The following is a 24,967-nucleotide window of genomic DNA, read 5'->3' as shown; positions in this document are numbered from 1 at the left end:
TATGTGTTCAGAATTATACTGAAGCATGGATAAATAATAAAAGATTTCATGTACTTAAAGACAGATTGCAACTTGAATTATATTTTATACTATAATATGTACATTTATGATTTTGATATAAAATTTTATAGTGATCAACAATGGGCTCATATGAGCAGATTATGTACAGCAATAGCATATAGTGACATCACTCATATTTGAGGTACGGTTTCTGGTCCGGGCCAGCCCCAGGAGGCCAGTACGGCGCCCAGCCGGGGGCCGCAGCAGCTCTCTCTCGCTTTGGAGATGCTGATGCTATGTTCACAGAGACACCTTTAATAATGTGATCTTGACCACATAGGGACTGGGCCACTTCTGCATCCATAAAAGTTACAAATCCAAAGGCACGGAATGGTTTCGGCACAAACACATCTGTGACTTGTCCAAATGCTGTGAAGTAGTCTCGCAGATCTTCAGCAGTGAGGGCCTCGGTGCAGCGGCCCACGAACACCTTGCGCGGGGCCGCGCCGCCGCCGCGCCCCGGCACGCGCACGTCGCACCAGCGCCCGTCCACCAGGTGCCGCCGCGCCAGCGCGCGCGCCTGCGCCTCCCACGACGTGAACTTGATGAAGCCGAAGCCTTTCGATAGCCCCGTGCGCGGGTCGCGCTTCACTTGCACCATCTCGAGCTCACCAAAACTGGCGAAGTAGTCTCGCACGGCGTCCTCGCCGGTGCGCCACGGGAGGCCGAGCACGACCAGGTCCTGGGGCCGCGGGGGCGGCGGCGGGGGGGGCGAGGGCGGCGGCGCGGCGCAGTGGTAGCGCGCGGAGGGCCAGCCGGCGGGCGGCGGCGCCAGGCGGCCGTCCACCAGGCGCAGGCCCCGCAGGCGGCCGCCGGGCGCGCGGTACTTGAGCCCGGACGCGGCGGGGAACTGCGCGCGCACGGTGCTCAGCAGCAGCGCGCCGTCCGCCTCCAGCGGCAGCTCCAGCGGCTCCTCGTGCTCGAGCTCGCTCACGAGCGCGTACTCGCCGGCCATGGCGCGCGCGCTGGCCGCATTGCGCTACATGCCGTTCAGATGCGGTCCCAGAGGTTACCGCACTAGTAAAACGTTTTATAATCTCTTAAAATATGTTTCATAAGCTTCCACCTTCCAGAATCAGCCCGATAAAATGTTGGCTTTTGATTTGACACTTGACAGCTTAATTTACGTTTTATTGCCAACATGACAATGACAGGTCGCGAAAAAGGTACTTGCAAATATATATTTTGAAACGCAGTTAGTGTTGCTATAAATTCAAGCTAAAGGCGCCGACACACTAGCGGACGCGGCTGTCAGCCGCGACTTATGGATAGTTTACACAGTGCAAGCTAGCGTACGAGTCAGCCTTCCGAGTAGCTGCACTGCAGTAACTCGCACTGTTTGGACTTAACTTACGAGTAACTCGTACGTGCGAGTTGGTCAGTAGTTCGCATCTGAGTTACTTCAACATTTTTTTATTTTTACTCGCCTGCTCGCCCGGCAGCAACTCGCCCATGACAGCGGCTCGGCCGTCGCTCGCATCGTTTGGACACGTTCGGCAGTAGCTCGCCAGTGCCAACTGGACAGTTGTGAGTGGAACCCGTGATTTTTGTGTACTACGCCGCGACTCGACTCGGCCTGGGTGGGACTGGGTGTCGTGTAGACAGCAAAGGCGAGCCGAGCTACTGGCCTACGAGTGCAAAAACCGAGTAGTTGTGTACTGGCTAGGCAGCAGCTCACACTGTGTCAACGAGCCATTATGATTAGAGTATGGACGAGGACTTTCTGTCTGATGATGGTCTGTGATGCAAACTATTTTTATCTGTTGCCGATGTTGACTTGACGTTGACGAGCCCACGGGGGGGACTCTGGCTGTATAAATCCTTTATCTTAGTCAATTTAAAAAAAAAAAACCTTAGCATGCTGATTGGCTAGACGAAAACGGCTCCGCTCCCATTGGCTACTTGTAATTCGAGTGGAAATGATAGAACCAAAAACAAATATTATTTTTTTTTAATATAAAATATTTTTTCTGTTTTATAAATTTTTCAAGCTAAAAGACCTTTTGATTTTCAACTGTTGAAAATGTCCTAACTTTTCATCCTATTTAAACTTAAAACGGTGTATTTTGATATCAGTTGAAAGAACAGAATCGATCCCATAAAATATAATGTATTAAAAAAATACATGATTAAATAATAAGTTAGGTAAGTTATAATATTACAATATAATTGTTAAGTTATTTTTGTAAGTGAAAATAATTTATTCAATCTTGTAAGTTATTTATACGACTGCATCGAGAACATACTTTCTTTAATTTGTTCTGTGTACGAAATCAAATTTTCGCCGTTATTTTTCTGACTGACGCTTGAATTTTCCTTTCCTGGCTTTCCCGCCATTTTGTTTTGTCTCACTATTTCTATAGCGGAGACTTTACGAAAAAATTACAATTTGCTTACAATATTCACTTATTGATGCAAATTTTAATTCTTTTTATCATTGAAAGGACACTGTTCTTTTGCTACTAATCTATTTGTTTTGCTTGTTGTTTTTTGTGACTGATTACAGAACTTCGTCCAAAGTCAGCGTGTTAAGGTTTTCCCTCCGTTTGTGACCTGCGTCTTCCCTCAGCCATCATCAGCCTTGTGACCAGTCTTACACCTCCAATAATTTCCACTTTTCCGTAAGTTATCACCAAGTAAACAATACCCTTTTCATAAGTTTAAGTAACCTTTGTTCTTGATTCTTATCTTTGATTGTCTTTCAGCTGTCTGACATGATTCGGATTCGCAAGTGCGTCGTAGATGGCTGCAAATCTGATGTGGGATCTAAAACCTCCCGGTGGCCGCATGACCCTCGAGTTTCAGATGTTTGGTTGGACACTCTCAAACCATATTGTTCCGGGTTGATGGGCCTACCTAGATATCGTCTCAGGGAAAAAGTTGTAAGTTTGCATTCTTATCAGTACCTAATATAACACATGAGGCTTATTATCTACTTATCTTATACAATATATAATGTATATTCATACTTACACAATATGCTGATGACTGTAGTCCCCAAAAGTGTAGTCAGAGGTGACTCGAAAGCGAGCCACCCGCTTTTCGCTGAATATTTGTACTATATAGCCATCTTTGAATGACTACAATGTACTTAGGGTACACAATCTAGACATATTATACAGGATTCCTCACAGTGTTTTCCTTCGCCATAAGATTATACATTGTATTGAAATTCAAAGAACTCCTTGGTACTTACCTACCTATACCTATTGGATTTGAACCCACATCTCTGGTGTGAGAAGTGGGCGCTTACCGGATTGAGCTACCATCACTCCTTATCTTTTAGGTATATCAGTAAGATACATTTCATACTGGTTTTGGTGTTAGTGTCACATGTCCCCGGGGTGAAAGGATTAGCCAGTCAGATAATATGTTGTCACTGACTGCCCAGGGTGTTCTAGATGGCATGGATACATTTATTTAACATTCAGTTGGTACATCACCCTTGGATACAATCAATTTTTATGTGTAATACTTATGTCTAACATGATTGAAAATTTCAGGTGTGTTTGAAGCATTTTGAACCCAAAAGTTTCACAAGAGGAAGGAGGCACTACATGGCTGTACCATCTTTATTTACAGCTGAGGAAATTTCATCTGGCAAGCCAAAATATGAAAGTAAGTAGTAGTAACCTACTTACTAATATAGAGTCAATTAGAGTGAAATTGTTTAGTTAAAATAATAAAATAACTCACAGCATCAGTCTGCCAACATTAAAAAAAAACTCAAGTTTTGGTTAATGTAATAGTTGCCCATATGCCACTCACTTTCAAGGAGCTCCTCATTCATCACTTCCTATGATTCATCCTTCATTATCATACCCTACTTGTAAAAATTTCAGGCTTGAGGGTGTCACATACTACATTTACCAGTATTTCTTTATAGAGCATACCACCAATGCAGTTGCAGATTTTATAAACTATGTTGAATCTTGTTTCCTATTGAATGATTAATATAATTATCATTGTTTTACATTTTATTTTATAGATTTCCACTCCATGCATGCTAAATGGGATCACGATTATGCAAAGAAAATACCTCTCAATGCACCTCTGGAAACTACCAAAAGACATCTGTCAGGATCAGAACGTATGTACTCGTAACATACTATTTATTACTTACATTATACCTAATTATTATCTAAGACATACCCTATCTTAATTTGAATTTTTGTTAAGTAATTGTTTATATTACAGTGGAAGACATTATAAAAGTGTTAAATACAGTGAACCTTGAGCATTCATATGCACTGCCACCCAATAAAAAAAAGAAGTTTAATACTGGTACTTCACTTTAATTATAATTACCTAGTAGTTGTTATTTTATTGTGTGTATGTATATATTTGTAGTATAATCCATTTGTCCTTACTTGGCACTAAAGGTAAACAATCTTAGTGTGTCTTCTTATTAGAATTTATTTAAAAATTAGGTTTTAAAATGAAACATAACAAACAATGGAATACTTACTAGCAAAAATGATTAATTTCGTATTTAACCATTTATTTTAGCTGTAGAGTACTTGTTTAATAATATTTTGATTAAAAGACACAATCAAAGTATGGTGCAATCCGTGCAATCGAATGTATTATTGTATGATAGTTATTGTAGTAAGCAGTGCATACAGTAGTGTAGTATTATAGTTAGTATGACCATTACCGCCCTAAGGCATGCGCGCGGCGAGACGGTAGGAGAAATCGGCTACTTCGTCTGGCACGCTCGTGGCGGCCCCGCCCCGCACATCCCCCGCAGTGCACAGCGGTAATGGTCACACTATAATAGTAGCAATTATAATATAAAGTATATGCACTGAAAGAAAACTAAAGTACCTTAGAAAGTTTTAGAAACCTGTTTTTTAATCTCGGATACTAAGTTCAGGTGAAATATCGTTCGTTCGGTGACATATCGGCAGGACAATCGGCTGTTGATGAACCGTTCAGAATTTGAATCATTGATGAACCGACAAATCAGTATCCGAGATTTAAAAAAAAATATTAGTTGTAGCAATAGTTTTTAGCAAAAGACTTATGTTAGATAGAACAAACCTATTATTTTGATGACATTTTAGAAAAAACCTATTATTATAATCTTAATTAAAAAAAACTATTTCTAATTTTAGATGGTAACGACACTAATGGCTCGTGTGGTTCTAACTCGCAGAGAGAGTTAGATAATTTTAACATATCCGCAGCAACAGACAGTAAGTAGTTCACTACATTTTTTTTTAGGTATTGCCAATTTCATATTTGATAATTAAACTATTGATTCAACTCAACTGCAACTATTCTAGGTTTTGCCCAAGAGCTTTGTTTCGAAAATCCTACATTAAAATTTGGAATTCGACATTCTACTTCTGTCGAATTGAACAATTTATTTCTTCCCAAAAGAGAGATTTAACTCTATTACTTCTGAAAATCACTGTTTTCAGTTTCAGGAACCATTCCTGATGATATTACGACCGCAGAATGTACTGTTCGTATTCCGGAAGTCATATCTCCTAGCTGTTCAAGAAGGTCCAATGTGACATTAGGTAAGCCTACGACGTAGAGTGATTTAAGTTTTTATGCACTTTTTATCCCAGAAGCGAAGCTGGCGGAGAAGTTAGTGTATTATATTTATTTATTAGAAAAAAACACTCCCCAATTTAATCAAAAATACTCTTTCAATTTAAGGTCCAGGTAGGGTATCGTTTTTTTTTTAAGCTATAAATCCGCCTATTATTAGTTCTTAGTTCGAATAATACTATCTAAAGGTATTTATTATTTTAAGTAAAATACTAAAATATTTTATTTTCTACTTTTCAGAAACCAAGACGGCAAGGAAAAGACTTATAAAAAGTGTACAACAATTAACCCCCAGATGCAAGAAAATGTACCAAAAATGCTCGACTATACTGAAATCCCGTCGCCGTATAGTTCAGTCATACCAGGAGCGAATAGAAAAAGCTGAAAAACTAAATCAGAACAAATCTTTTTCTGAGCTTGTAGAGAAACTGACTCCTCAAGCCAAGACATTCCTTAAAATGCAGGTCACGCTCGCCAATAAACACATAAAAAGACGGAGGTTCACAACTGAACAGAAACTCTTGGCTCTATCACTCCAAAAGCAAAGTCCGAAAGGATATAAATTGCTGCACAAGATATTTATCTTGCCTAGCAGGCGCACTCTAAGAAAATTTACTCATCATATTTCTCTTGCACCGGGAATAAATGAAAACATATTTACACAGCTAAAGGAGTCAGTTCGGAATTGGGATGACAAAAAAAAGTGCTGTTCCATTGTGTTTGATGAAGTGGCGTTGACACCTCATTTGACATTCTTAGAATCTGAAGATCGCATTGACGGTTTTGTGAATTTTGGTGCCGAAGTGGAAAGGAAACTATGCGATCATGCCCTTGTTTTTATGGTTCGAGGTATATGCACTTCATGGAGACAGCCCATAGCTTATTATTTATGTGAAGGAACAACTCCAACTATTAAGTTGAAAAACATTTTAAAGGTACTTACTTATTTATTTTGAAGTTTAATCTTTAGTATTTTTAATTAAATTTAATTTTAATTTAATTAAATGACATCAAGGTTAAATTAACATTTAAGGTAGTTTCTCTCCAACCCGTTCAATCTTTCCGCCCTGTTAAAATTATGTATTGTAACAATCAGGGATATGAAGATACAACTTTAAGTTGTAATATTTAAAAACATTACTGCCATTTATAAATAAATATGTTTCCAATATTGCAGGAAGTAGTAACTGCTGTCTCTCAAACGGGACTTCTTCCAAAAGCGCTAGTATGCGACCAAGGGTCGACGTTTCAATCCTGCATGAACAGTATGCGAGCAGATACTCGCAGATGTCAATTGCTCCGTAATTATCCCCCAAGTAAGTACCTGGAATTCCTAACTGTCCAAAATATGACTATACACAGGTGTCTTACGGCCTCGATGCCACATGAAGGGTGTACAATATCTAGCAAGAATATAGATGTAGGGTACTAACTCGCGATAACCTCTCTTATTCCATAATTGTTAATATTGAGAGTGAGCGACAACTCTGTTTTAAAGTGGGATTTTGAAACTTTGCTGTAGTAGTTAGTGACCCTGATTGCTATCCCGAAGGTCCTAAGTTCGATTACAGACCGGGCCGGTAATTTGTTTTAATGTCAGATACTCTGGTCTTGGGAGTTAATATGTACCCATGTATCTGTTTAGATATATCAGCTGTTCGATACCTATATTACAGTCTCTCCCTAGTTTAGATGAATGGCTGTGTGTGAGATGTTCCTACACTTTAACTATAAAAAATCCTATGTCTTTTTCAGATAACAAAGTGGAGATTGATGGTCATGCGCTGAACATAATTTTCGACCCTCCGCACCTCATTAAAGGGATACGGAATAACTTTTTAAACAAAGATATGATGTTTAAAGGAAATATAGCTAGATGGAGTGACATTGTCGAAGTGTACAAAAATGACTGCCACGTAGGAGAAATTAGAATGCTTCATAAATTAACAGATGAACATGTCATCCCAGATAAAATAAGGAAAATGAAAGTTAAAAACTGTACACAAGTCCTCAGCGAGCGAACCGCTGCAATGCTCTTGTTTACATCCAATTATGGTTTGTATATTTTCGTTTATTAAACTACTAAAGACTTGTTATTTTCATCACGTCGATCAAATATCTGCAATAAAAAGTGTTGTTCTCTACTATAGGCTATTTTTCAAATATTATTCTAGTGCTAAATGGTTATTATTAGTGTAAGATAATAGGCAGATCATTAAACCTAGTCAGAGAAGGCCTTTGGGCAGCTTGAAAACATCTGGTTGCCCACTTACCCTGTAACTCTCTCAGCACAATCACCAACCCGCACTAGGCCAGCGTGGTGCATTAGGCCTAAACCCTTCCTTCATTGGAATGAGACCCGTGCCGGAGATGACGACCTGATGCGCATTGGTTTCTAACTTTTGACCGCTGTGCCAAGGGTTCTGAGTTCGACCGGCAGGGGTACATATTTGTTTAAAAAATCATTTTATAATTAATGTTAAGTAATTTCTCCAACGCGCCCGCCAAGCGTATGGACCACGAAAATTGGGTTATTTTCGGGGAGGCCCTAATTTCACTGTATGAAGATCAGGTATCATTATATGCACCTCGGTAGTGCTGTGATGGATGCTTTAGAGGGCATAATGTCATCATCATCGTCAGCTAATCCACTGCTGGACATAGACCTCTCCCAAGGAGCGCGAAAACACTCTGTCCCCGGCCTTCCGCATCCAGCCACTACCGGCTACCCGCCTAAGGTCGTCGGTCCAGCTGGTAGGAGGGCGTCCCACGCTGCATTTGCCTGTTCCTGGTCTCCACTCGAGAACTCGTATACCCTAACGGTTATCGGTTTTTCGGCAGATATGACCAGCAGACTTCAGATTGCATATTTGACAGCTATATCGGTAACCTTAGTCCTCTAACGGATAACCTCATTTCTGATACGATCCATCAGAGAAACCCCAAGCATAGCTGTCTCCATAGCACTCTGAGCTACTTTAGGAGCGCTATTAATATGTTACGATTAATAGCATACTAATTAAATTATATTTTTTCCCTCAGGCACGCATGCAGATGGTTCGTTGGTTAGTTCAACCATGAAGAATACTGCGGAAGCAGTCCTATTTTTTGATCGAGTATTTGACAGCGTGAACGGGTAAATACCTATATAAATATTAAAAATGCTATAGTAATAAGGGCCTGTTTCACAATGTCTGGATAATGGCCTGTCTTTTAACCTATCGGTTAAAAGACATGCTGTCACTGTCTAAAAAATAATGATAGAGTGTGACAGCTTGTATTTTAACCGACAGGTAGCCATTATCAGACATTGTGAAACAGGAAACATTTAAAAACCTATATCGCTAAAACTATTATAGATATCGAAAATATATCATAACATTGCTTTTGTATTGCTTTAACTTCAAATATTATTTTGCGCGAATAAAAAATATATGATCATACCAATTACAAGTTTCCTCATGGTGTTTTCCTCTTTGCCCACGTGGAAAAAATTCATAGGTAAGGTAGAGCGTCAAAATTTCATGAATCATGTACATGGATATAGTTTTGATATTTATCTGAACAATACCTACACTTCAAATATTTTCGAGAATAAATATGTAAGTAAAATTTGATAAATTACAGGTCCCGTGGTGGCTCGGCTCCCGGCAAGATGCGAGGACCGGTTAAAGAAATAAATGGAGAGTGCAAACATCTGGACTTTTGGAAGGAGAGTATTAGAGTTTTGCAGGATCTATACTATGTAGATACTAATGTTGGTGATCGAAAAAGGGTACCCAGTGTAAAAAACTGGATAACAACATTAGAAAGTTTTATAAATTTGTGGGTTGAGCTTAAAGATATGGGTGTAAGCTTTTTTTACACTCGTAATTTAAATCAGGACCCGTTAGAGAATTTTTTTGGCCGAATACGCGCACTTAATTATAGGAATGTTAATCCTGACCCTTATTCGTTCATCTGCTCCTTTAAGTCTCTGTTAGTGACTGATGTCCTCGGCCCACATTCTCCGAACTCTAATTGCGAGGAGGATATGGGGGAGGCTATCTTTAATAAGGGATTAATGTTCGAAGTCCATGGTGCTCCAGCTAGTTTGCCTGTTGCAGGCCCTTCCCGTGAGCCGCGAGCATCTCCGTCGCCGTCGCTGCTGCAGCAGGCGCGCGAGGAGACGCAGAACGTCCGCTCTTCTGCCTTCACTGCCGGATTTGTATCACGCCAACTTATTAAAAAGATACCTTGCACTGATTGTCGAAAAACAATGTTGACTACCGAAATTACTGATGTACATGACTGGGTTACACAAAGAGAGCGTAGGCTTTTAAAGGGAAGAAACTTAAAGTATCCAAATACTAAATTTATCATTTTGTTCCGGAAATTAGTAACTTGCATTAATCAATATTTAGAATATCATAGTCACCAAAAGAGTGTAGTAAAATATATTAAAGTAGAATTTCTAAAATCAGCAGATGTAAGCTGGTTGGGATGTAGTCAGCATTGTCGAGAACTACTAGATATGTTTGTCAGTCTGGTGTGCCGAGTTCAAATTCACAATTGGTGCAATTGTATCAATAAAATTATGAAAGGGTCATTTTTAGGCAAAATGTCATCATCATCTATGACCCCTATGCAAGAAATTGCATTTAAAAAATATACTACGTTAAGACCTGGTTTCTCATGATTCTGTTAGTTACAGTCTAAATCACGCATTTGCTGACGACGCGGTTAAGGATTATTACCCCTGTTAATTGGATGAGTCCCATGACGAAAATCTAACAGACCTTTCATAAATCAAGCACTATGTGAATCATTCACTCACACTTCATTCAATATTCTGTCATATTCATTGAAATTGGTGTCTATGTCTCTATAATGTCAAACAACCTCAAACAACCAAACTTTTTGGTTTTGAGGTTGCCATGGTTACTATTTCTACCGAGGTTGTTTTTTGACATCCGTCATTGAAAATAATATTATTACGCCATGCCCTTTAAAAAAGAATACAACGAACTAGATGGAGTGTCAGTGCAAAAGAAACGTCTCAGCAAATAACATATCAATTTCCAAGTAAGGTCTTATTTTAAATTATTTTTATAGAAGATTTTTGACTTAATTCAATAGTTGTCATTACGTCATTAGGTTAAACTTCCTGAATCTACCTCTGTGGTCTAGTGGTAGAAGCTCAGCTTCATCACCCAGGGATCCCGGGTTTGATTTCCAGGTAGGGCCATCAATTTGTGTTTCTCTATTGCGGTTCCAAGTTAGGTTAGGACATTAAATTGAAACTTTTATCTCGGTTTGACATTATATAAAACCCAGACAGTATTTCGCTTCATTTTTTATGTCACACAACATCTAGTTCGTAGGTATATTGTTTATCAAAGGCTCTGTTCATTTTTCCATCTTGAATCTTGACAGAATGAGTGACAAGTAAACAACCCGTTGCCTGGTTACCGGTCTTAACCAAGTCTTAGCGGAACCCCACAGCAGCAATCAAGTTTATCACCCGATCAAGGGAGTTAACCCCGTGATTTAGCATGGTGGGACACTCACTAACCTTAACGGTCCAAGATGTAACCAAACCGAGGTATTTTTAACCTAACCGAATGGTGTGAAATTAGGCCTAAGAGTTAAAAAGTAGGTTGACTTTATAATCATTGTTAAATCGTATTTTTTGTTTCAGATCGCCTAGCAGTATTAGTTAGTTGATATATTTTATAAGATTTTACATTGTTATTATTTTTAATTCACTTATTTAACATGAATTGTATTTTTTATAATAAGTTAATGATTAATTAGCTGTTATTATGTTAATGAATTTGAAGTTGTAAATTAATTTTAAGTGACTTTGTTAATGTCTTAACTGTATTTTTGTTTACTTACTATTTTGAATAACATAATATATTTAAGTTGTTAATTCCTTGTAAAAGGCACTTATTCAGTTTTTAAAGCTTTATTTTTGTACAAGCACAAATCATAAGTATTTATTAAATTTTGGTAAATATTGGCAATCGCTGAAGAATGTATTTTTTATAATTAGGTGATGTATATTTTTGTTTGTGCATTGTAAGTGGTAAATTAATTTTAAGTGCTATTAATTTAGTTATTTTAAAACTGTTTTAGTTTACTTAAGTTGTTAATTCATAAGTGACCGATATTTAGTTAAATTTAAAGCTGTATTTTTGTACTTGCTCTATTAATAAATTTAATTTAGGTAAATTGCACTATGGATCTTTAATATACCTATGTAATCATTGTTTTATTAACTGTTTTAACCTTATTGTACAAAATAATACCACAACGCTTATTTTATTATTGTATAGAATATTGATAAGTTAATTATGTACCCTCTTGTACAAAGAAAAGTTATATATTTTTGTTCCTTTTGTAACACTTATTCATGTAGTGATAGTAACATTTGTTATATTATTTATAATAAATTGTTGTATAAGTTGTACCTACTTTCGTTTCATTTACAGGAGATTTACAGCTTTGTTTTATTACTGGGTATAATAAAAACTGAAACAGAGCCATCTAGCGGCCACCGTAAAAAAAATAAAACAAAGAGTATATAATGCAATCATTTCAATGTGAGGGCTTAAAACTGACATCTGTCATCCAGGGTGGGGTGTACAAGCTCACTAACGACCGGACTGTTCTATGGCAGATACCTATCTGTACTATAGTACATAGGCTGTCTAATCTGTGGACGAGCCGCAGTATTCTTTTCTCATCTCATCGAAAATAGTTAAAATTTTCAAAAACATCACATTGCTATTGTGCACGAATTAATTTAATCATAAAAAGACAAATAACTACTAAGACTCTTGAACTCCAGAAATTCGTGTTGACTGCCCAGAGTCCGCGAATTTCCGCAATCGTTATCAACTTGCTCACTCTTGATACTAAACCAGGCGTGTCGGTCTAAGGTAATTTATTATTTTTTCATGACTTTCTATGATTATCTGACTATGAGAACTAATTTAACTGTGGTTGGTATGATAACCTATACAAAATACTATACTCAAAAAGTAATTATTTTTTCAGACAGAAAATATGGCTCAAACTATAACTTTCGGTGACTCATGCGCTCCTATAACGTGTCACGCTTGGAATAAGGATAGAAGCCGTAAGTTACTCAGTTTATAATTTCAATAAAATTGTTTTGGTCCCTACATTAACATAACATTTTACATCAATTTTGTTTAATGTTTATTTACAGAAATTGCGCTGTCCCCAAACAACAATGAAGTCCACATCTATGAAAAAGAAGGAAATGATTGGAAACAAACCAACAACTTGGTGGAACATGACTTGAGGGTCATGGGCATTGACTGGGCACCAAACACCAATCGTATTGTAACCTGCTCTGTGGACCGCAATGCCTATGTTTGGACACAGGGGGAGGATGGAAAGTGGACCACGACACTGGTATTGCTCCGTATAAACCGGGCTGCCACCTGCGTGAAATGGTCCCCTATGGAAAACAAGTTTGCGGTTGGCTCAGGAGCTCGCCTGATCTCCATCTGCTACTTTGAGAAGGAAAACAACTGGTGGGTATCCAAGCATATCAAGAAGCCTATCAGATCTACTGTTACCAGCCTAGATTGGCATCCAAACAACATTCTTCTGGTGGCTGGATCAGCTGATTTTAAGGTCAGAGTCTTCTCTGCCTACATCAAGGATATTGAGGACCAGCCTGGACCTAATGTGTGGGGGTCGAAGCTGCCCCTCGGACAGCTCCTGGCAGAGTTCCCCAATACTCAGTCAGGAGGAGGATGGGTTCACAGTGTGTCATTCTCAGCTGACGGAAACAAAGTGGCCTGGGTCGGCCATGACAGCTCTATCAATGTGGCTGATGCTACACAAGGGAAGTCAGTAATCAAGATTAAGACTGAATACTTGCCATTCTTGGGGTGTCATTGGATTTCCAACAACTCTATTGTAGTGGCAGGTCACAGCTGCATTCCACTTCTATACTGCCACGAGGGCAACAGCCTCAAGTTTGTTGCTAAGCTGGACAACACTCAGAGGAAGGAGTCTGGAGGTTTGTCTGCAATGAAAAAGTTCCAGTCCCTGGATCGTCAAGCTCGTATTGAGACCAATGATACTTATCTGGATTCAATCCATCAGAATGCGATCACTGCCATTAACCTGTACAAGGGGTCCAAGGCTGGTGCAGATAAGTTCAGCACCTCGGGACTGGACGGACAGCTAGTCATCTGGGATCTCCGCTCCCTTGAAAAGACTATGGATGGTCTCAAAATTGTCTAAGAAAAAGACATGATTAAAGTATGATTTTATTTTTAAGAATAATATGAATCAATATGCATGTGAGTTCTGAAATCACTCTTAGAAAAGGTTAAAATATAACATAGAAAGCAGTGGAAAAGACGCAATCACAGTTTGATCAGTCTAGCACTAGAAAAAGCAAAAATGGCGTGAATTCAGCTCTCCACACAGTAATAATAATAACTTTCAAATATACAGAAAAACAATAAATTTATAGATACAGCTATGATTTTTATACTATACATTACGTAATTTTTATTAACCAATAATCAAATAATTTATATAAATTATTAGCTATAAGACTACTACACCCTATTTATAATAGATCACTTTAATACTACTGAAGTACTGATTGCTGTCAATATTACATTAAAATTTAAGGAATCAACATAAATGTATTATTATTTTAACATTAACATCAAGTCATACTTTAACCTACAAAACTATAAGGCCATTTCGTTTGTAAAATAATGCTTGTTATTGTTTGTTCGAGGTGATGTTGAAGACAGGTCCGATGCGTATGAACACTCTGCGCAGAACGGAACGCAGCTCGGGCTTCAGGTCGAAGCAGGTGATCTCACAGAGCAGGGGATAGTAGCTGGATACATGCGCCGCAAACTGGAAAACAAGAGACAAGTTTAGAGACCTTTGACCTTTGACAGCCGAGTAGGTGTCTTGTAGGTGTAGTAGGGAGTTGAATGTATCTATGTTTGAGTCGAAGAAGGCAAAATATGGCAAGTATATCTGGTAAATCTATAGGTTATCCGGAATGAAGAAGACGTAAGTACCACGCCAGTGTCATCAAACTCATAAAGAATCATTTGTTTCTGTTGCAAAGTAAGCTTTTTCGGACTCTATTAACACTTTTTAAGAGGAGAGGTATCATCAGTGCAGCAAGACTGCCACAGATAGGTACATCTGGCCACTCCCACGTGATCCAAATATTTTTTATTGCAGACAGACGAATGCAAATGACGACGACGAATGTAACAAACTGGTTTCTGATAACAGCACAACCATAAAATTTTGATTAAAATACCTAAATCAAGTCCCTATGGCAGACTGCGCGCTTATACCTAGATAGAATAACCCATGCTAATGCAATCGAGATTATCTTATCTGTCTAGCACTAATACCTAAATAGCGTTAGACGGTAATCAATACAAATCCTTCAAGTATGTATATTTACTTATATCAAAATTTTATAGTATCTTAAGCGCATTAAAATGGTGAAGAAATTCACTCTTTCAAGTGGCACAACACGAATTTTACAAGCATCAGAGCCACCTAAGTCATACAGTATAAATGATCACTTACTCGTTCGTCGGGCATCTTCAGTATTCTGGTGAGGATCAGCAGCAGGATGGAGGTCCAGGCGTCGCGGTGGCCCTCGTTGGTGACGCTCGCGAAGTACTCCAGCGCCTCGCAGCAGATCGTGATGAGACTGGTCTGCACCGCCGGCCAGCTGTCCCGCCGCGCCTCGTCGCTGTACATCTTCAGCAATATCCGGAGCACGCAGGCCAAAGACTGCGTCTCTTGCTTCAGCATATTTGGCTTCACCGAGCCCTTGAAATTCGCCTTCCAAAGAATGTTTCTCTGGGCGTTATTCGTGTTGAACGTCTTCGCGAATCGATGACTGCACATCAGACACTCGACTAGTCGAAGCAGATGCGGGGAGCTTAGCAGCCGGTACATGCCTTGCTCCTCCCGCTGACACTCCTGTTCAGTGCCGGGGACTCCCCCCGTCAGCTCCGCCGCTGCCAGAGCCAGCGTTTCAGCGTCCTCTTTCCTCGACGTCGCAGGATAGAACACTATGTTATCGATAGTTTGGATCAATTCGAGTTGCACCACGCACTTTATGAGAAGGCTGTTGAAGATGCGGTTTGAGGACTTGGCGTCGTCCCCGACTTGTGGTTTCTTGAGGATGCCGTGGCGGACCTGCGGCGCGCCGTCGTCGTCGTCCTCCGGCCGCCAGGTCAGCAGCGTGGTCGGCAGCGTGCTGTTGAAGATGTCCAGCATGATCTGGCACGTGTTGCTCCAGGTGTCTTCCGTGAATTTGGTCCCGTTGGAAATGACTAGATTCTCGAGACAGTTGGTGCCGGAGCGGGCGAGCTGCTCGTTGTCCTGTTGCACGCACCAGTGTAACTGCGAGTATAGCTGCTCTAATAAGAGCCCGCCCAGAACATCGAAGTATTGCGTAAACACGTCCACGATGGCGTACAACGCGTGGTTGCACGTCGTCGTCATCCACTCGTTCTTCTCCAACTGGTGTTCAGGTAGCTTCATGTTATCGAAGATCCTAAACAATATATTGAACAAATCTCTCCACCAGTGCGGACGGAATGAGTCACCGTGGGTTTTGATAATCTCGAATAGGACGGTCAGACCCCTGGTGCGGACGTCTAGTTTGCATCGGCTGACGACGCAGGACAGGGAGAAGAGGAGTGGGAACCAGCCGCGGAGCCACACCCGGTCTTCTTCCGTGGTTCCTTGTTCCCCTTCCAGGCTCGCGTGTTCTGCGAACAACTGCGGCGAGGCTCCGACGGCGGTGGCGCAGGAGCGGACCAGCCTGATGGCCTCCATGGAGGTGTCGGGGAACTTCGCGTTGCAAGCGAATTCAGACAAGCACTTCACGGCGTCCTGGAATGAATCTATCATCGCCGGGAACTGCTTCTCATAAAGTTCGGAAATGATTTTCCCTGTAGTTTGGAATGCCAGGTCGACTATCGCTTCATCTTGATCCCCAGCAGCTAGGTGGAACACTGAGAATATATTTTTCCACCCGGAACGTATGTTAGGCGCTTGCGAGTTCACCATTTGGGCGATGCATCTCACAACCATGTCTCTGATGGTTGGAGAGTTGTTTTTCTTCATGATGTGTTCGAATGGTCTCAAGAAATCTTTTTGGAATTTAAAGTTTGCGAACTCGCCCTTTTCTATGAATTTCATTGATAATTGTCTTAAAGAGTCGACAGCAAAGAAGGATATGTCTTCGTTACTACTGCATCCAACTTTGTTGAAATGTTCTCCTAGAACCTGCCATATCCTGGACCACTGCAGCCTGATCCTTCCCATGTTATAGTACGATATCTCGACGATTTTCTGCAGCGAAAACATTCGAGGGTTGGTGGGGTGGCTCAATTCATCCAACGACACTTGGCAAAGGGCTTTCACGAAGTCCACTATAGCGTCACCATCAAGACGCGTGGATCCTGTGAATATTCTATCTACCGCCACAACCACGCTCTGTGAACTCGTTTCTCCGATATGTTCCTTGACACTAGGGTCTAATGCCATCAAGCTAAACTTCAGCGAATCAGGTTGTGGCTTGATGCCAGAGCCAGACAAGAACTGAGGTCTGACGCCGGTCCCTATCAACTGAGCTAATTCTAGCTGAGAAATGCATTTGACGACGTCTAACCAACTAGATCCCAGGTAATTTCCGTCTGTGTGAGCCACTGTAATCAATGTCTTGATGGTGTCAATGTTCTTCGCCTTCATTTCAGTGATTGGCGAGTTAGCAGTGAGGAGCGTGAACCGTGCGAGGGCCTGGACGTAGGCGTCTCGTTCTAACGACATGTGGAAAATGCACGCAATCCGTATGGCACATCGGATTCCGTCTAAGCAGAGAGAAGCGATCTCGGGATCGTCGCAGTCTTGAAGTCCAACTGAGAAAGCCGCGAGGAACGGCGTCCAAGCCATCTTGAACATTGGACGGACATGCTCCATGTGCTTGGCTGTAGTGAATGGAGTTTGAACATGAGACACAGACTCCATCAGATTCTTGGCTGCAGTCGAAATCTGCTCCATCTCCATATTCCAAATCAGTTTACGCTTTTTCTCATTAGCAATCATATGTTTACCTGGCTTAGATATATTCTTCATTTTAATTTCATGTCCAGCTATTTCATCGTATATTGTCGACAAATATTCACGCGGTAAGTCGTTATTATCACTGATGCCGCTATTTAATTTAATGTATTGCTCTTTTGTCATCTTATTCTTGACTTGAGGTGAATGTAAGTCTGTTGTTAGCATAATAATGGAAAATGCTAATACGTAAACTGTGTCTGCGCTCGTAAATAATGTATTGCTGGGATTACAGTGACAGTATCGGGATGCAAATTTCTCCATTAGTCTGTCAATTTTCTGCGCTTCTCCAGGTAGCCTAAATCCTTCTAGGAAATACCGCAGCGCCGCCACAATATCCATATTTGAGAAATTCATTGAATCCACATAGGCATACATCACTTCTTTGGAATGATCATCATTTTCTCCCAGATATTCTCCTATGAAAGTCTTGTCGAGTCGTTCGTCAGTCAATAGCCATTCCGCAATTTCTTTCGTTGAAGAACCTAACAAGCTCTGTTCTTGTAAAAATGCAACACCTTTCTTCGGTTTTCTGTTAAAGAGATCAATACCAGTTTCCCAAACTTCTTTCTGCTGTTTCAGCACCTCAAACTGTTCTGGTGAATCCAAGGTCTCTCTATTTCCGATGTTGCTGGAACCAGTTGAGACCAAACTCAAACTTGAGCCACCATGAGATTTAATACTATGATGATCTGTTTCTTCTTTAACTGGCCTTTCCCCTAGGGTGGTTTGGGCATTAGGGTTAATGTATAATTCTTTACTCCATTCAACCATACACTTTAGTATTGAAACTAGGCATTCAAGACCCCTAATTCTCATTGACTTTTCTTGATTTGGGGTGGCACCCAGTTCTAGTGCTTGTCTTCCTTGTGCTATTTTGGATACATCATTCACCAATCGTTGGAAAAGATTAGCAGCAGACAAATCACAATCATAGTTGACATAAATATCTACCACACTTTGGGCATCACCACAAATTCTTGTTAAGGCCTGGATTACCATCCACTTGTGTTCAAAAGAGGAACTTGATGTTTCCAATATGTTCATGAAGATTTCTTTGAAGAATACTTCAATTTGCTTTTTCAGGTGGACCTTGAAGTTCTGCAGCAGAGCAAGGAATATAGCTAAAGATAGCTCAAATACTTCAGGCACTGAACTTACTCCATTCTTGGACAGTGCTACACATAGGTATTGCTTGATTGCTGTAATAAACATCTCATTGTTTCTAAATACAGGGCCAGCATTTTGAAGTATAGACAGGAGCAAATGTAGAGATAGAATTTTCGACCTCAGTTCATGAGATTTAGGGTCAGGAGTACCTTCAGGTAAAGGTTTCATGGACAGTTTGCAAAGAGCTCTAAAAACTAGGAAGGCATCTTTCTGTAGAATGTGTGTGAATTTTGCTGTGACAGAATTATCATTTTCTGATGCTGCATCTACACTTTCTTGAGATGGTATTCTTTGAATAGAGGCTTCTGATATAGTTCCATTGCTCTCTGGTGAATTTTCGTGATTGTCAGGTTCATTAGTAATTGTCTCCTCTATATTTTTCTTTTCAGCTATAGATATAGCATGATCTATAACTGAATCTACAATTTGTTTAGCAATAAGCTGTGCTTCAAGTACCTCATTTATTTGTTCAACAGATTGTTCTTTATTGTCCTCAGTGATATGGTTACTCATAGTCAGGTTTGTTTCACCAGTGGGAATATTGCCATTAGGTACTTTGTGTGGTAACTCTGCAGCATTATTAGGAATTGGTGTGACATCAGTTTCCAGTGCCTGGTTTTCCATCTTGGTGAATATGACATTAAGCATTTGCGTGAGAGTGGCTCTCGCAGTTGTCTGATTGATGAGGTTTTTACTGGCGAGATAAATGTTGTAACAGGTCCGGACGGCCAGCAGGACAGTCCCTTCATGTACTTCAACATGTTGGCTGGTGATCACAGTCAGCAGAGCTTTGATAATCTGGAGCTGCACCCCCTCGTCGGTCTGTGGCCCCGTGAAGCAGCTGCAAATAGTTTCAACTATCCGGTCTATTAGTAATTTCCTTGGTGTTGTGGAATCTGGAATGTTACCAGTAAGGTGTCCATAAGCAATCAGTTTCTGTAGACAGTCGAGAGCTGTGACTACAATCCGTGCGGCTTTGCTCTGGCAAGCTAGCTCAAATGGTAGGAAATATTTTTCTGCCGTGATAATATTGGATGCATCATTCTTTGGTAATGGGAGTGTGCCTGATGTGGGGCTCTCAGATGTCTCCACTTGACCTCCATTTTTTAACTCAGCTTTAATTTCCTCTGAAATAAGTAAAACACTTGTATCAATACTTGTTGAATAAAATTAAAGCAACTGAGGAGTAAAATGTAAGTAAAGCCTATATCAAATAAAGAGTACACTGGCATAAATAGTAATTAGGATATTATTGTAAGTATGTATTTCATCATTTGAACAGAAGATATTTCATCATTAATGAAGATGTTTTATGGTTAGTTGGATTAATTAGTAAAAAGACAGTAAATTATTATGATCACCAGGTTAAAAAAAACTAAATAATCAGTTACTTTGTAAACACTTATAAAATTAAAAGGTTTATCATACTAGCAATAGAATTATAGTTTGTCACCACTAGTAGTGAAGAGCACAGTGCTGATAAGAATATCACTGAAGTAGGTGGATAAATCATAATTTTTCATACTGAAGGTCACACAATCACTTCATTTTTGATTTCAAAGCCTTGGCAGGCTTGAGTAATGTCTATTCAGTCATGAAAGATACCATAGAAGTTCATTAAAATACAATAGTGTTATCTATACACGTATATATAGGTTCCGTCCTCAAATTATATTACGAAAACATGTCGACGTTAAACTTACCAAGAGCTACTTCACAAGATTTCTTCAGCTGGCTGTGATAGGACCTTTTTATGTCCTTATCAGCTAATATCTTCTCTAACGCTCGGACTATAAACATCTCTTTCGTTTTAAGATTAGTTTGCATCGTAATATCTTGTAAAATCACTCCATTCGGTCCCGACGGAATCGAGTTATGTACACGGTGATTTTAAAGACATTTATGGTGTTTTCTTCAGGCACTCTTAGATTGTAATCGTAGGTTTATGTACACGTAACGTAACAGCACAATTGTAACATCACAATTTTTTATGCAATTGATGATTCTTTGAAAACATTCATCACTTTTATTGGTGAGAAGGGATTTTGACTTCACACCTCATCACAAACATGACATGTCAACTAAAGCTGCATTCAATTTATTTAAGAGCACTTTTTCATTTAACAACACGATCACAATTTATATCTTAATACCATTTTTATATTTTAAACCTTAAATTAAAAGGAAGATGTAATCCTTTTATAAAATAAAGCGGACCATATACATTATATTTTTTTTCAATATTCATGATCATGTTTTGTTAACGTGAAAATAAACTGTGAATTTCATATGCATTGACATTTAAACACATTAATCTATGATTGACATTCAGGAAAAAAAAACTGTCACATTCACAACTTGAAATTTTTGTGGAAATTCGGAGAGGACGACGCTTTAATTATTATTCTTTCGTCTATAAACATAAGCGGCTCATTTTTATTTATTTGTTTATTTTATTAGTCATCAAAAATTGCTTCCACAATGACAGTCACGCGGGTTGCGGAATCCCGCACCGAATTTAAATTAAAGACATTACCCGAAGACGCTATTTCAAGCGTTAAGTTTGCACCAAAATCTAATCAATTTCTTCTAGTTTCATCTTGGGATTGTTCAGTGAGGTTATATGATGTCACCGCCAACGTTGAACGCCACAAATACAGCCATGAACTCCCGGTTCTGGACATTTGTTTTCGAGTAAGCTTTCACCGACTTCGTCAAGTTTTTTTTACATTCAGTTGCTATTTCACTATTGTAAACATGTTGTCATTAAATACTTCAGGGTACTGGTCATAAGAACGTTACACTTAACACTAGTACACTGAGAAAAGAAGCAAAAAATAATAATAACACTATAACCTATAAATGTATTAACAGTTAAGTATTTTCAGGATGCAGTCCACTCCTATAGTGGAGGGTTGGATCAAACACTCAAGATGTACGACCTGAACGCCGGGGCTGAGACCATGCTTGGGGAACATAAAGGTGCAATCCGGTGCGTGGAATTCGCCAATGAAGTTAATGCAGTATTGACTGGCAGCTGGGATGGTACCGTCAAGATGTGGGACAGCCGTGTACCTAACTGTGTTGGCACCTACAACCAAGGCAATGAGAGGGTAAGATCTATTTATTGCTCATTACTGCTGAACATAGGCTTCCTCATCCAGCCACTCCACTATGGGTTGGTTGGTTTTTGGTGGTTGTTGGTGGTCCAATGGGCAAGTCAGAGACTCTACCTGTTTATTATTGCCACATAGAACTTGTAATTCATCTGAAATTTATGAGGAGTTTATTTTTTTGTTACTCAGCACTGATTTTTGTTTAAATTTACTCTCAGGTTTACACAATGAGCATTGTTGGTGAAAAGTTTGTAGTTGGCACATCAGGACGTAAAATCTTTGTGTGGGATGTCCGAAACATGGGGCATGTGAACCAACGGAGGGAGTCATCTCTGAAGTATCAAACCCGTTGCATCCGAGTGTTCCCCAATAAACAAGGCTATGTGCTGAGCTCCATCGAGGGAAGAGTGGCCGTGGAGTACTTGGACAGTAACCCTGAGGTTCAGAAAAAGAAGTACGCATTTAAGTGCCACCGAATCAAAGATGCAGGTATGAATATTATTGATCTAACCATATTATTTAAAAAAACTTCTAAAGTGTAACTACTAGAAAATACTTACTATATTATAACAACTTATAAAAAATTAATCTTCATTTCCAGGTCTAGAAAAAATCTACCCAGTCAATGCAATAAGCTTCCATTCGGTCTACAATACATTTGCCACAGGTGGATCCGATGGTTATGTCAACATCTGGGATGGGTTCAACAAGAAACGTCTCTGTCAATTCCACCGTTACAACACCGCCGTGTCTTCCCTTAGCTTCTCTCATGATGGGTCCGCTTTAGCCATAGCGTGTTCCCAGTTGGATGAAACTCAGCTTGAGGAGCCTAAACCTGAGGATACAATCTACATCAGATATGTCACAGACCAAGAAACCAAACCTAAATAATTGAAAATGACCTGAACTTACAGTTTTAAGTGATGCTGTGTTTGTAATTAGTTCTAGGTGTAAACTAAGCAACTTGATCTGTCCATGGAAATCAGTTTAATGTTTTCATGAATTGCGGTCGTTAATTATTAGTTTGTATTTCTATTTTTAAGTTACCTCTTAATTTAATAAAGTCTTAATACTTTTTAAGTTGATTGATTTGATTATCCTATTTAAACAATGGTAACAGGTATTACTACATATTACCTATTTTAAAAGTCTGAGAACTAGACTTAGTAACTGACTGTTATGTCCCTTAATGTAACGAACCCGCAAATTAACTTCGTTTTCATTATAAAGACTATGGAAAACTAAGTTATGTTTGGTTGCAAAAATGTGTAAGTACTTTTGATTAAAGATAATTGTACCTACAGGACCCTTCGAGTCCGACTCACACTTGATTCTCTATTCGCGGGGCAACACGAAAACGAAACGCCTTAAAGTCATGTTATAGCAAAACTTTTCACATCGGTATTTTGTGAAGTCTTACTTTCCTCTTCACTAGTTCAACAAGCAGTAGCAGTTTCATATGTAGCTACACCGGTTGTGAATCACTTGTGATGTTAGTTATTGTAACTTGTATATGATTTCCATATTTTCTAGAAAATAGGTGTTATATTTTTTACCTCAGGGCATGTTAAATATTGATATGAATTTAGCTCCTCTCCAGTTATAGGTATTGTCCGACTTGGTTATATTACGCATTTATGCCGTTGCAAAAGTTTTAAATAGTTATTAATAAAAGTAGGTTTAGTATAAATAATAAATACCTATTCAAAAGAGCACTACCTTGAGTCGTTAGCACTACCTAACGACTCAAGTCCAGTAAATCAAGTAACTTGATGAACCTATTAAAACGAAGCCCAATATTAATCATGCATTTACATAAACAACTAATTTAATAGTGTGTCGACTGTGCAGTAAGCATGGACAATGGTCTACGTAACTGGCCAACTTAGGAAAACAAACAAAATTAAGCTCAGTGTTTACAAATTTACCTTGCTTTCCTACGCTTCTGGTGGTCGCAAATACTGAGAGCTTTTATTTGTCTGCCAATTTAGACTAGCTTTCATAAACTTTAGTATCTGCAATAAACCTACCCCAAGATTATAGACCTTAAACCGTCGCAATAAGACAGACAAGATCTGGACAATCCGTGAACATTTTTGATTTTAATTGCGTATTTTCTGCGCCTACACACCTGTAATGTTTTGCAAGTGTTAATTGAGTGTGTTTGGAATACTCGTTTTAATAGCCACTTTTATGGAGTGTGAAAGCACCTTTAGAAATGCTTTCTTGTGGCATTTTAGCAATAGGGCTTAATGCTGGTACCTAGGAGTTCCTTAACGTTAAGGATGAAAGAAGATTTTATGATTGGATTTGAAAAGGAAGAACTGCATATCTGTAGGTACTTATTACCTATAGTTATTACGTATTTCTTCCTTTTAGTTCTTAGAGGTAGTTAAGTCTCTAACTTAGATTAATTAAATATTGATTTGATTGGCCTAATATAAAAAAAAAATCAATTACGATGCCGCGAAATGAGAATTTTCGTAGGTAGGTACTTAAGTTATGGGAGGTTTTCAACCATAGAAAACAACCATAGACAAAACCCGACTATAGAGGGCGCTAGTAAATCTTCATACTGAACAGCACTGCATATTTTTTTATAGCCGGCATGGATTCGAGTCCTTTCAGCCAATACAAAAATCCATGTTTATTCCAGAGAATAATAGTATGATTAGTTAAATAGTTTGCCTACAAGTTGCCTATTTGGCAAATATTGCCGAATACAAATAGCCAAATGATTTCGTAGCATAACCTGCATAACTGGTATTTGTTGAGAACGTGAATTCAATGATATGCTTTCTTTCCAGAAAGTTTTGCTTTGCGTTTTCGCAGTTCGTCCTTCAGGCGTACAGTTGACCATGATCCATAGTCTTTTCCCATGATTGTTTCAAGGTCCGAAG

General features: G+C 39.3%; 5 protein-coding genes across 8 annotated transcripts; 3 read left to right on the top strand and 2 right to left on the bottom strand.

Annotated features, from left to right (window-relative positions):
- Positions 1-51: 51 nt before the first annotated feature.
- LOC119693474 (TAR DNA-binding protein 43) lies at positions 52-1,181 on the bottom strand. The gene has a single exon (XM_038117063.2). The coding sequence runs from the start codon at positions 1,013-1,015 to the stop codon at positions 188-190; it is 828 nt and encodes a 275-aa protein (XP_037972991.1). The 5' UTR covers positions 1,016-1,181; the 3' UTR covers positions 52-187.
- A 1,187-nt stretch (positions 1,182-2,368) lies between these two features.
- Positions 2,369-10,315, top strand: LOC105392797. 4 transcript variants are annotated; one of them, XM_048631654.1, is made up of 12 exons: positions 2,369-2,681; positions 2,766-2,942; positions 3,564-3,678; positions 4,049-4,150; positions 4,258-4,344; positions 5,178-5,258; positions 5,493-5,588; positions 5,863-6,557; positions 6,800-6,938; positions 7,378-7,677; positions 8,665-8,758; positions 9,250-10,315. In XM_048631654.1, the coding sequence occupies exons 2-12, from the start codon at positions 2,775-2,777 to the stop codon at positions 10,298-10,300; spliced, it is 2,928 nt and encodes a 975-aa protein (XP_048487611.1). In that variant the 5' UTR covers positions 2,369-2,681; positions 2,766-2,774; the 3' UTR covers positions 10,301-10,315. The 4 variants fall into 4 exon arrangements, with proteins under 4 accessions (XP_048487611.1, XP_048487610.1, XP_048487613.1 ...); XM_048631653.1 differs by having other exon boundaries at positions 2,370-2,681; positions 5,487-5,588; XM_048631656.1 differs by lacking the exon at positions 4,258-4,344 and having other exon boundaries at positions 2,370-2,681.
- Positions 10,316-12,330: 2,015 nt separating this feature from the next.
- LOC105382242 (actin-related protein 2/3 complex subunit 1A-B) lies at positions 12,331-14,153 on the top strand. Its single transcript, XM_011552093.3, has 3 exons — positions 12,331-12,548; positions 12,667-12,748; positions 12,842-14,153. The coding sequence occupies exons 2-3, from the start codon at positions 12,676-12,678 to the stop codon at positions 13,891-13,893; spliced, it is 1,125 nt and encodes a 374-aa protein (XP_011550395.1). The 5' UTR covers positions 12,331-12,548; positions 12,667-12,675; the 3' UTR covers positions 13,894-14,153.
- A 223-nt stretch (positions 14,154-14,376) lies between these two features.
- LOC105382243 (brefeldin A-inhibited guanine nucleotide-exchange protein 1) lies at positions 14,377-21,036 on the bottom strand. Its single transcript, XM_011552094.3, has 3 exons — positions 20,655-21,036; positions 15,229-20,078; positions 14,377-14,529 (listed from the first exon to the last, which is right to left on the bottom strand). Exons 1-3 carry the CDS (start codon positions 20,776-20,778, stop codon positions 14,389-14,391), a joined length of 5,115 nt encoding a protein of 1,704 aa, XP_011550396.3. The 5' UTR covers positions 20,779-21,036; the 3' UTR covers positions 14,377-14,388.
- Positions 21,037-21,291: 255 nt separating this feature from the next.
- On the top strand, positions 21,292-23,147 carry LOC105382240 (mitotic checkpoint protein BUB3). The gene is made up of 4 exons (XM_011552092.3): positions 21,292-21,645; positions 21,840-22,064; positions 22,286-22,556; positions 22,669-23,147. Exons 1-4 carry the CDS (start codon positions 21,433-21,435, stop codon positions 22,956-22,958), a joined length of 999 nt encoding a protein of 332 aa, XP_011550394.1. The 5' UTR covers positions 21,292-21,432; the 3' UTR covers positions 22,959-23,147.
- The last annotated feature ends 1,820 nt before the right edge of the window (positions 23,148-24,967 follow it).

The sequence above is a fragment of the Plutella xylostella genome, chromosome 29, assembly GCF_932276165.1.
Source record: "Plutella xylostella chromosome 29, ilPluXylo3.1, whole genome shotgun sequence".
Lineage (NCBI taxonomy): Eukaryota > Metazoa > Arthropoda > Insecta > Lepidoptera > Plutellidae > Plutella > Plutella xylostella.
Note: the sequence above shows the minus strand (reverse complement) of the source record. Positions and strands in the feature narration are given on the sequence as shown.

Bases quoted from the DNA above. Each gene is read 5' to 3' on its own strand.
- LOC119693474 (XM_038117063.2), bottom strand. From the start codon at position 1,015: ATGGCCGGCGAGTACGCGCTCGTGAGCGAGCTCGAGCACGAGGAGCCG.
- LOC105392797 (XM_048631653.1), top strand. From the start codon at position 2,775: ATGATTCGGATTCGCAAGTGCGTCGTAGATGGCTGCAAATCTGATGTG. The intron at 6,558-6,799 runs GTACTTACTTAT...CCAATATTGCAG, and splicing joins AGTTGAAAAACATTTTAAAG to GAAGTAGTAACTGCTGTCTC. The intron at 8,759-9,249 runs GTAAATACCTAT...GATAAATTACAG, and splicing joins GTATTTGACAGCGTGAACGG to GTCCCGTGGTGGCTCGGCTC.
- LOC105382242 (XM_011552093.3), top strand. From the start codon at position 12,676: ATGGCTCAAACTATAACTTTCGGTGACTCATGCGCTCCTATAACGTGT. The intron at 12,749-12,841 runs GTAAGTTACTCA...GTTTATTTACAG, and splicing joins TTGGAATAAGGATAGAAGCC to AAATTGCGCTGTCCCCAAAC.
- LOC105382243 (XM_011552094.3), bottom strand. From the start codon at position 20,778: ATGCAAACTAATCTTAAAACGAAAGAGATGTTTATAGTCCGAGCGTTA. The intron at 20,079-20,654 runs GTAAGTTTAACG...TACTTATTTCAG, and splicing joins ATCTTGTGAAGTAGCTCTTG to AGGAAATTAAAGCTGAGTTA. The intron at 14,530-15,228 runs GTAAGTGATCAT...CTTGTTTTCCAG, and splicing joins TGAAGATGCCCGACGAACGA to TTTGCGGCGCATGTATCCAG.
- LOC105382240 (XM_011552092.3), top strand. From the start codon at position 21,433: ATGACAGTCACGCGGGTTGCGGAATCCCGCACCGAATTTAAATTAAAG. The intron at 21,646-21,839 runs GTAAGCTTTCAC...AAGTATTTTCAG, and splicing joins TTCTGGACATTTGTTTTCGA to GATGCAGTCCACTCCTATAG. The intron at 22,557-22,668 runs GTATGAATATTA...CTTCATTTCCAG, and splicing joins CCACCGAATCAAAGATGCAG to GTCTAGAAAAAATCTACCCA.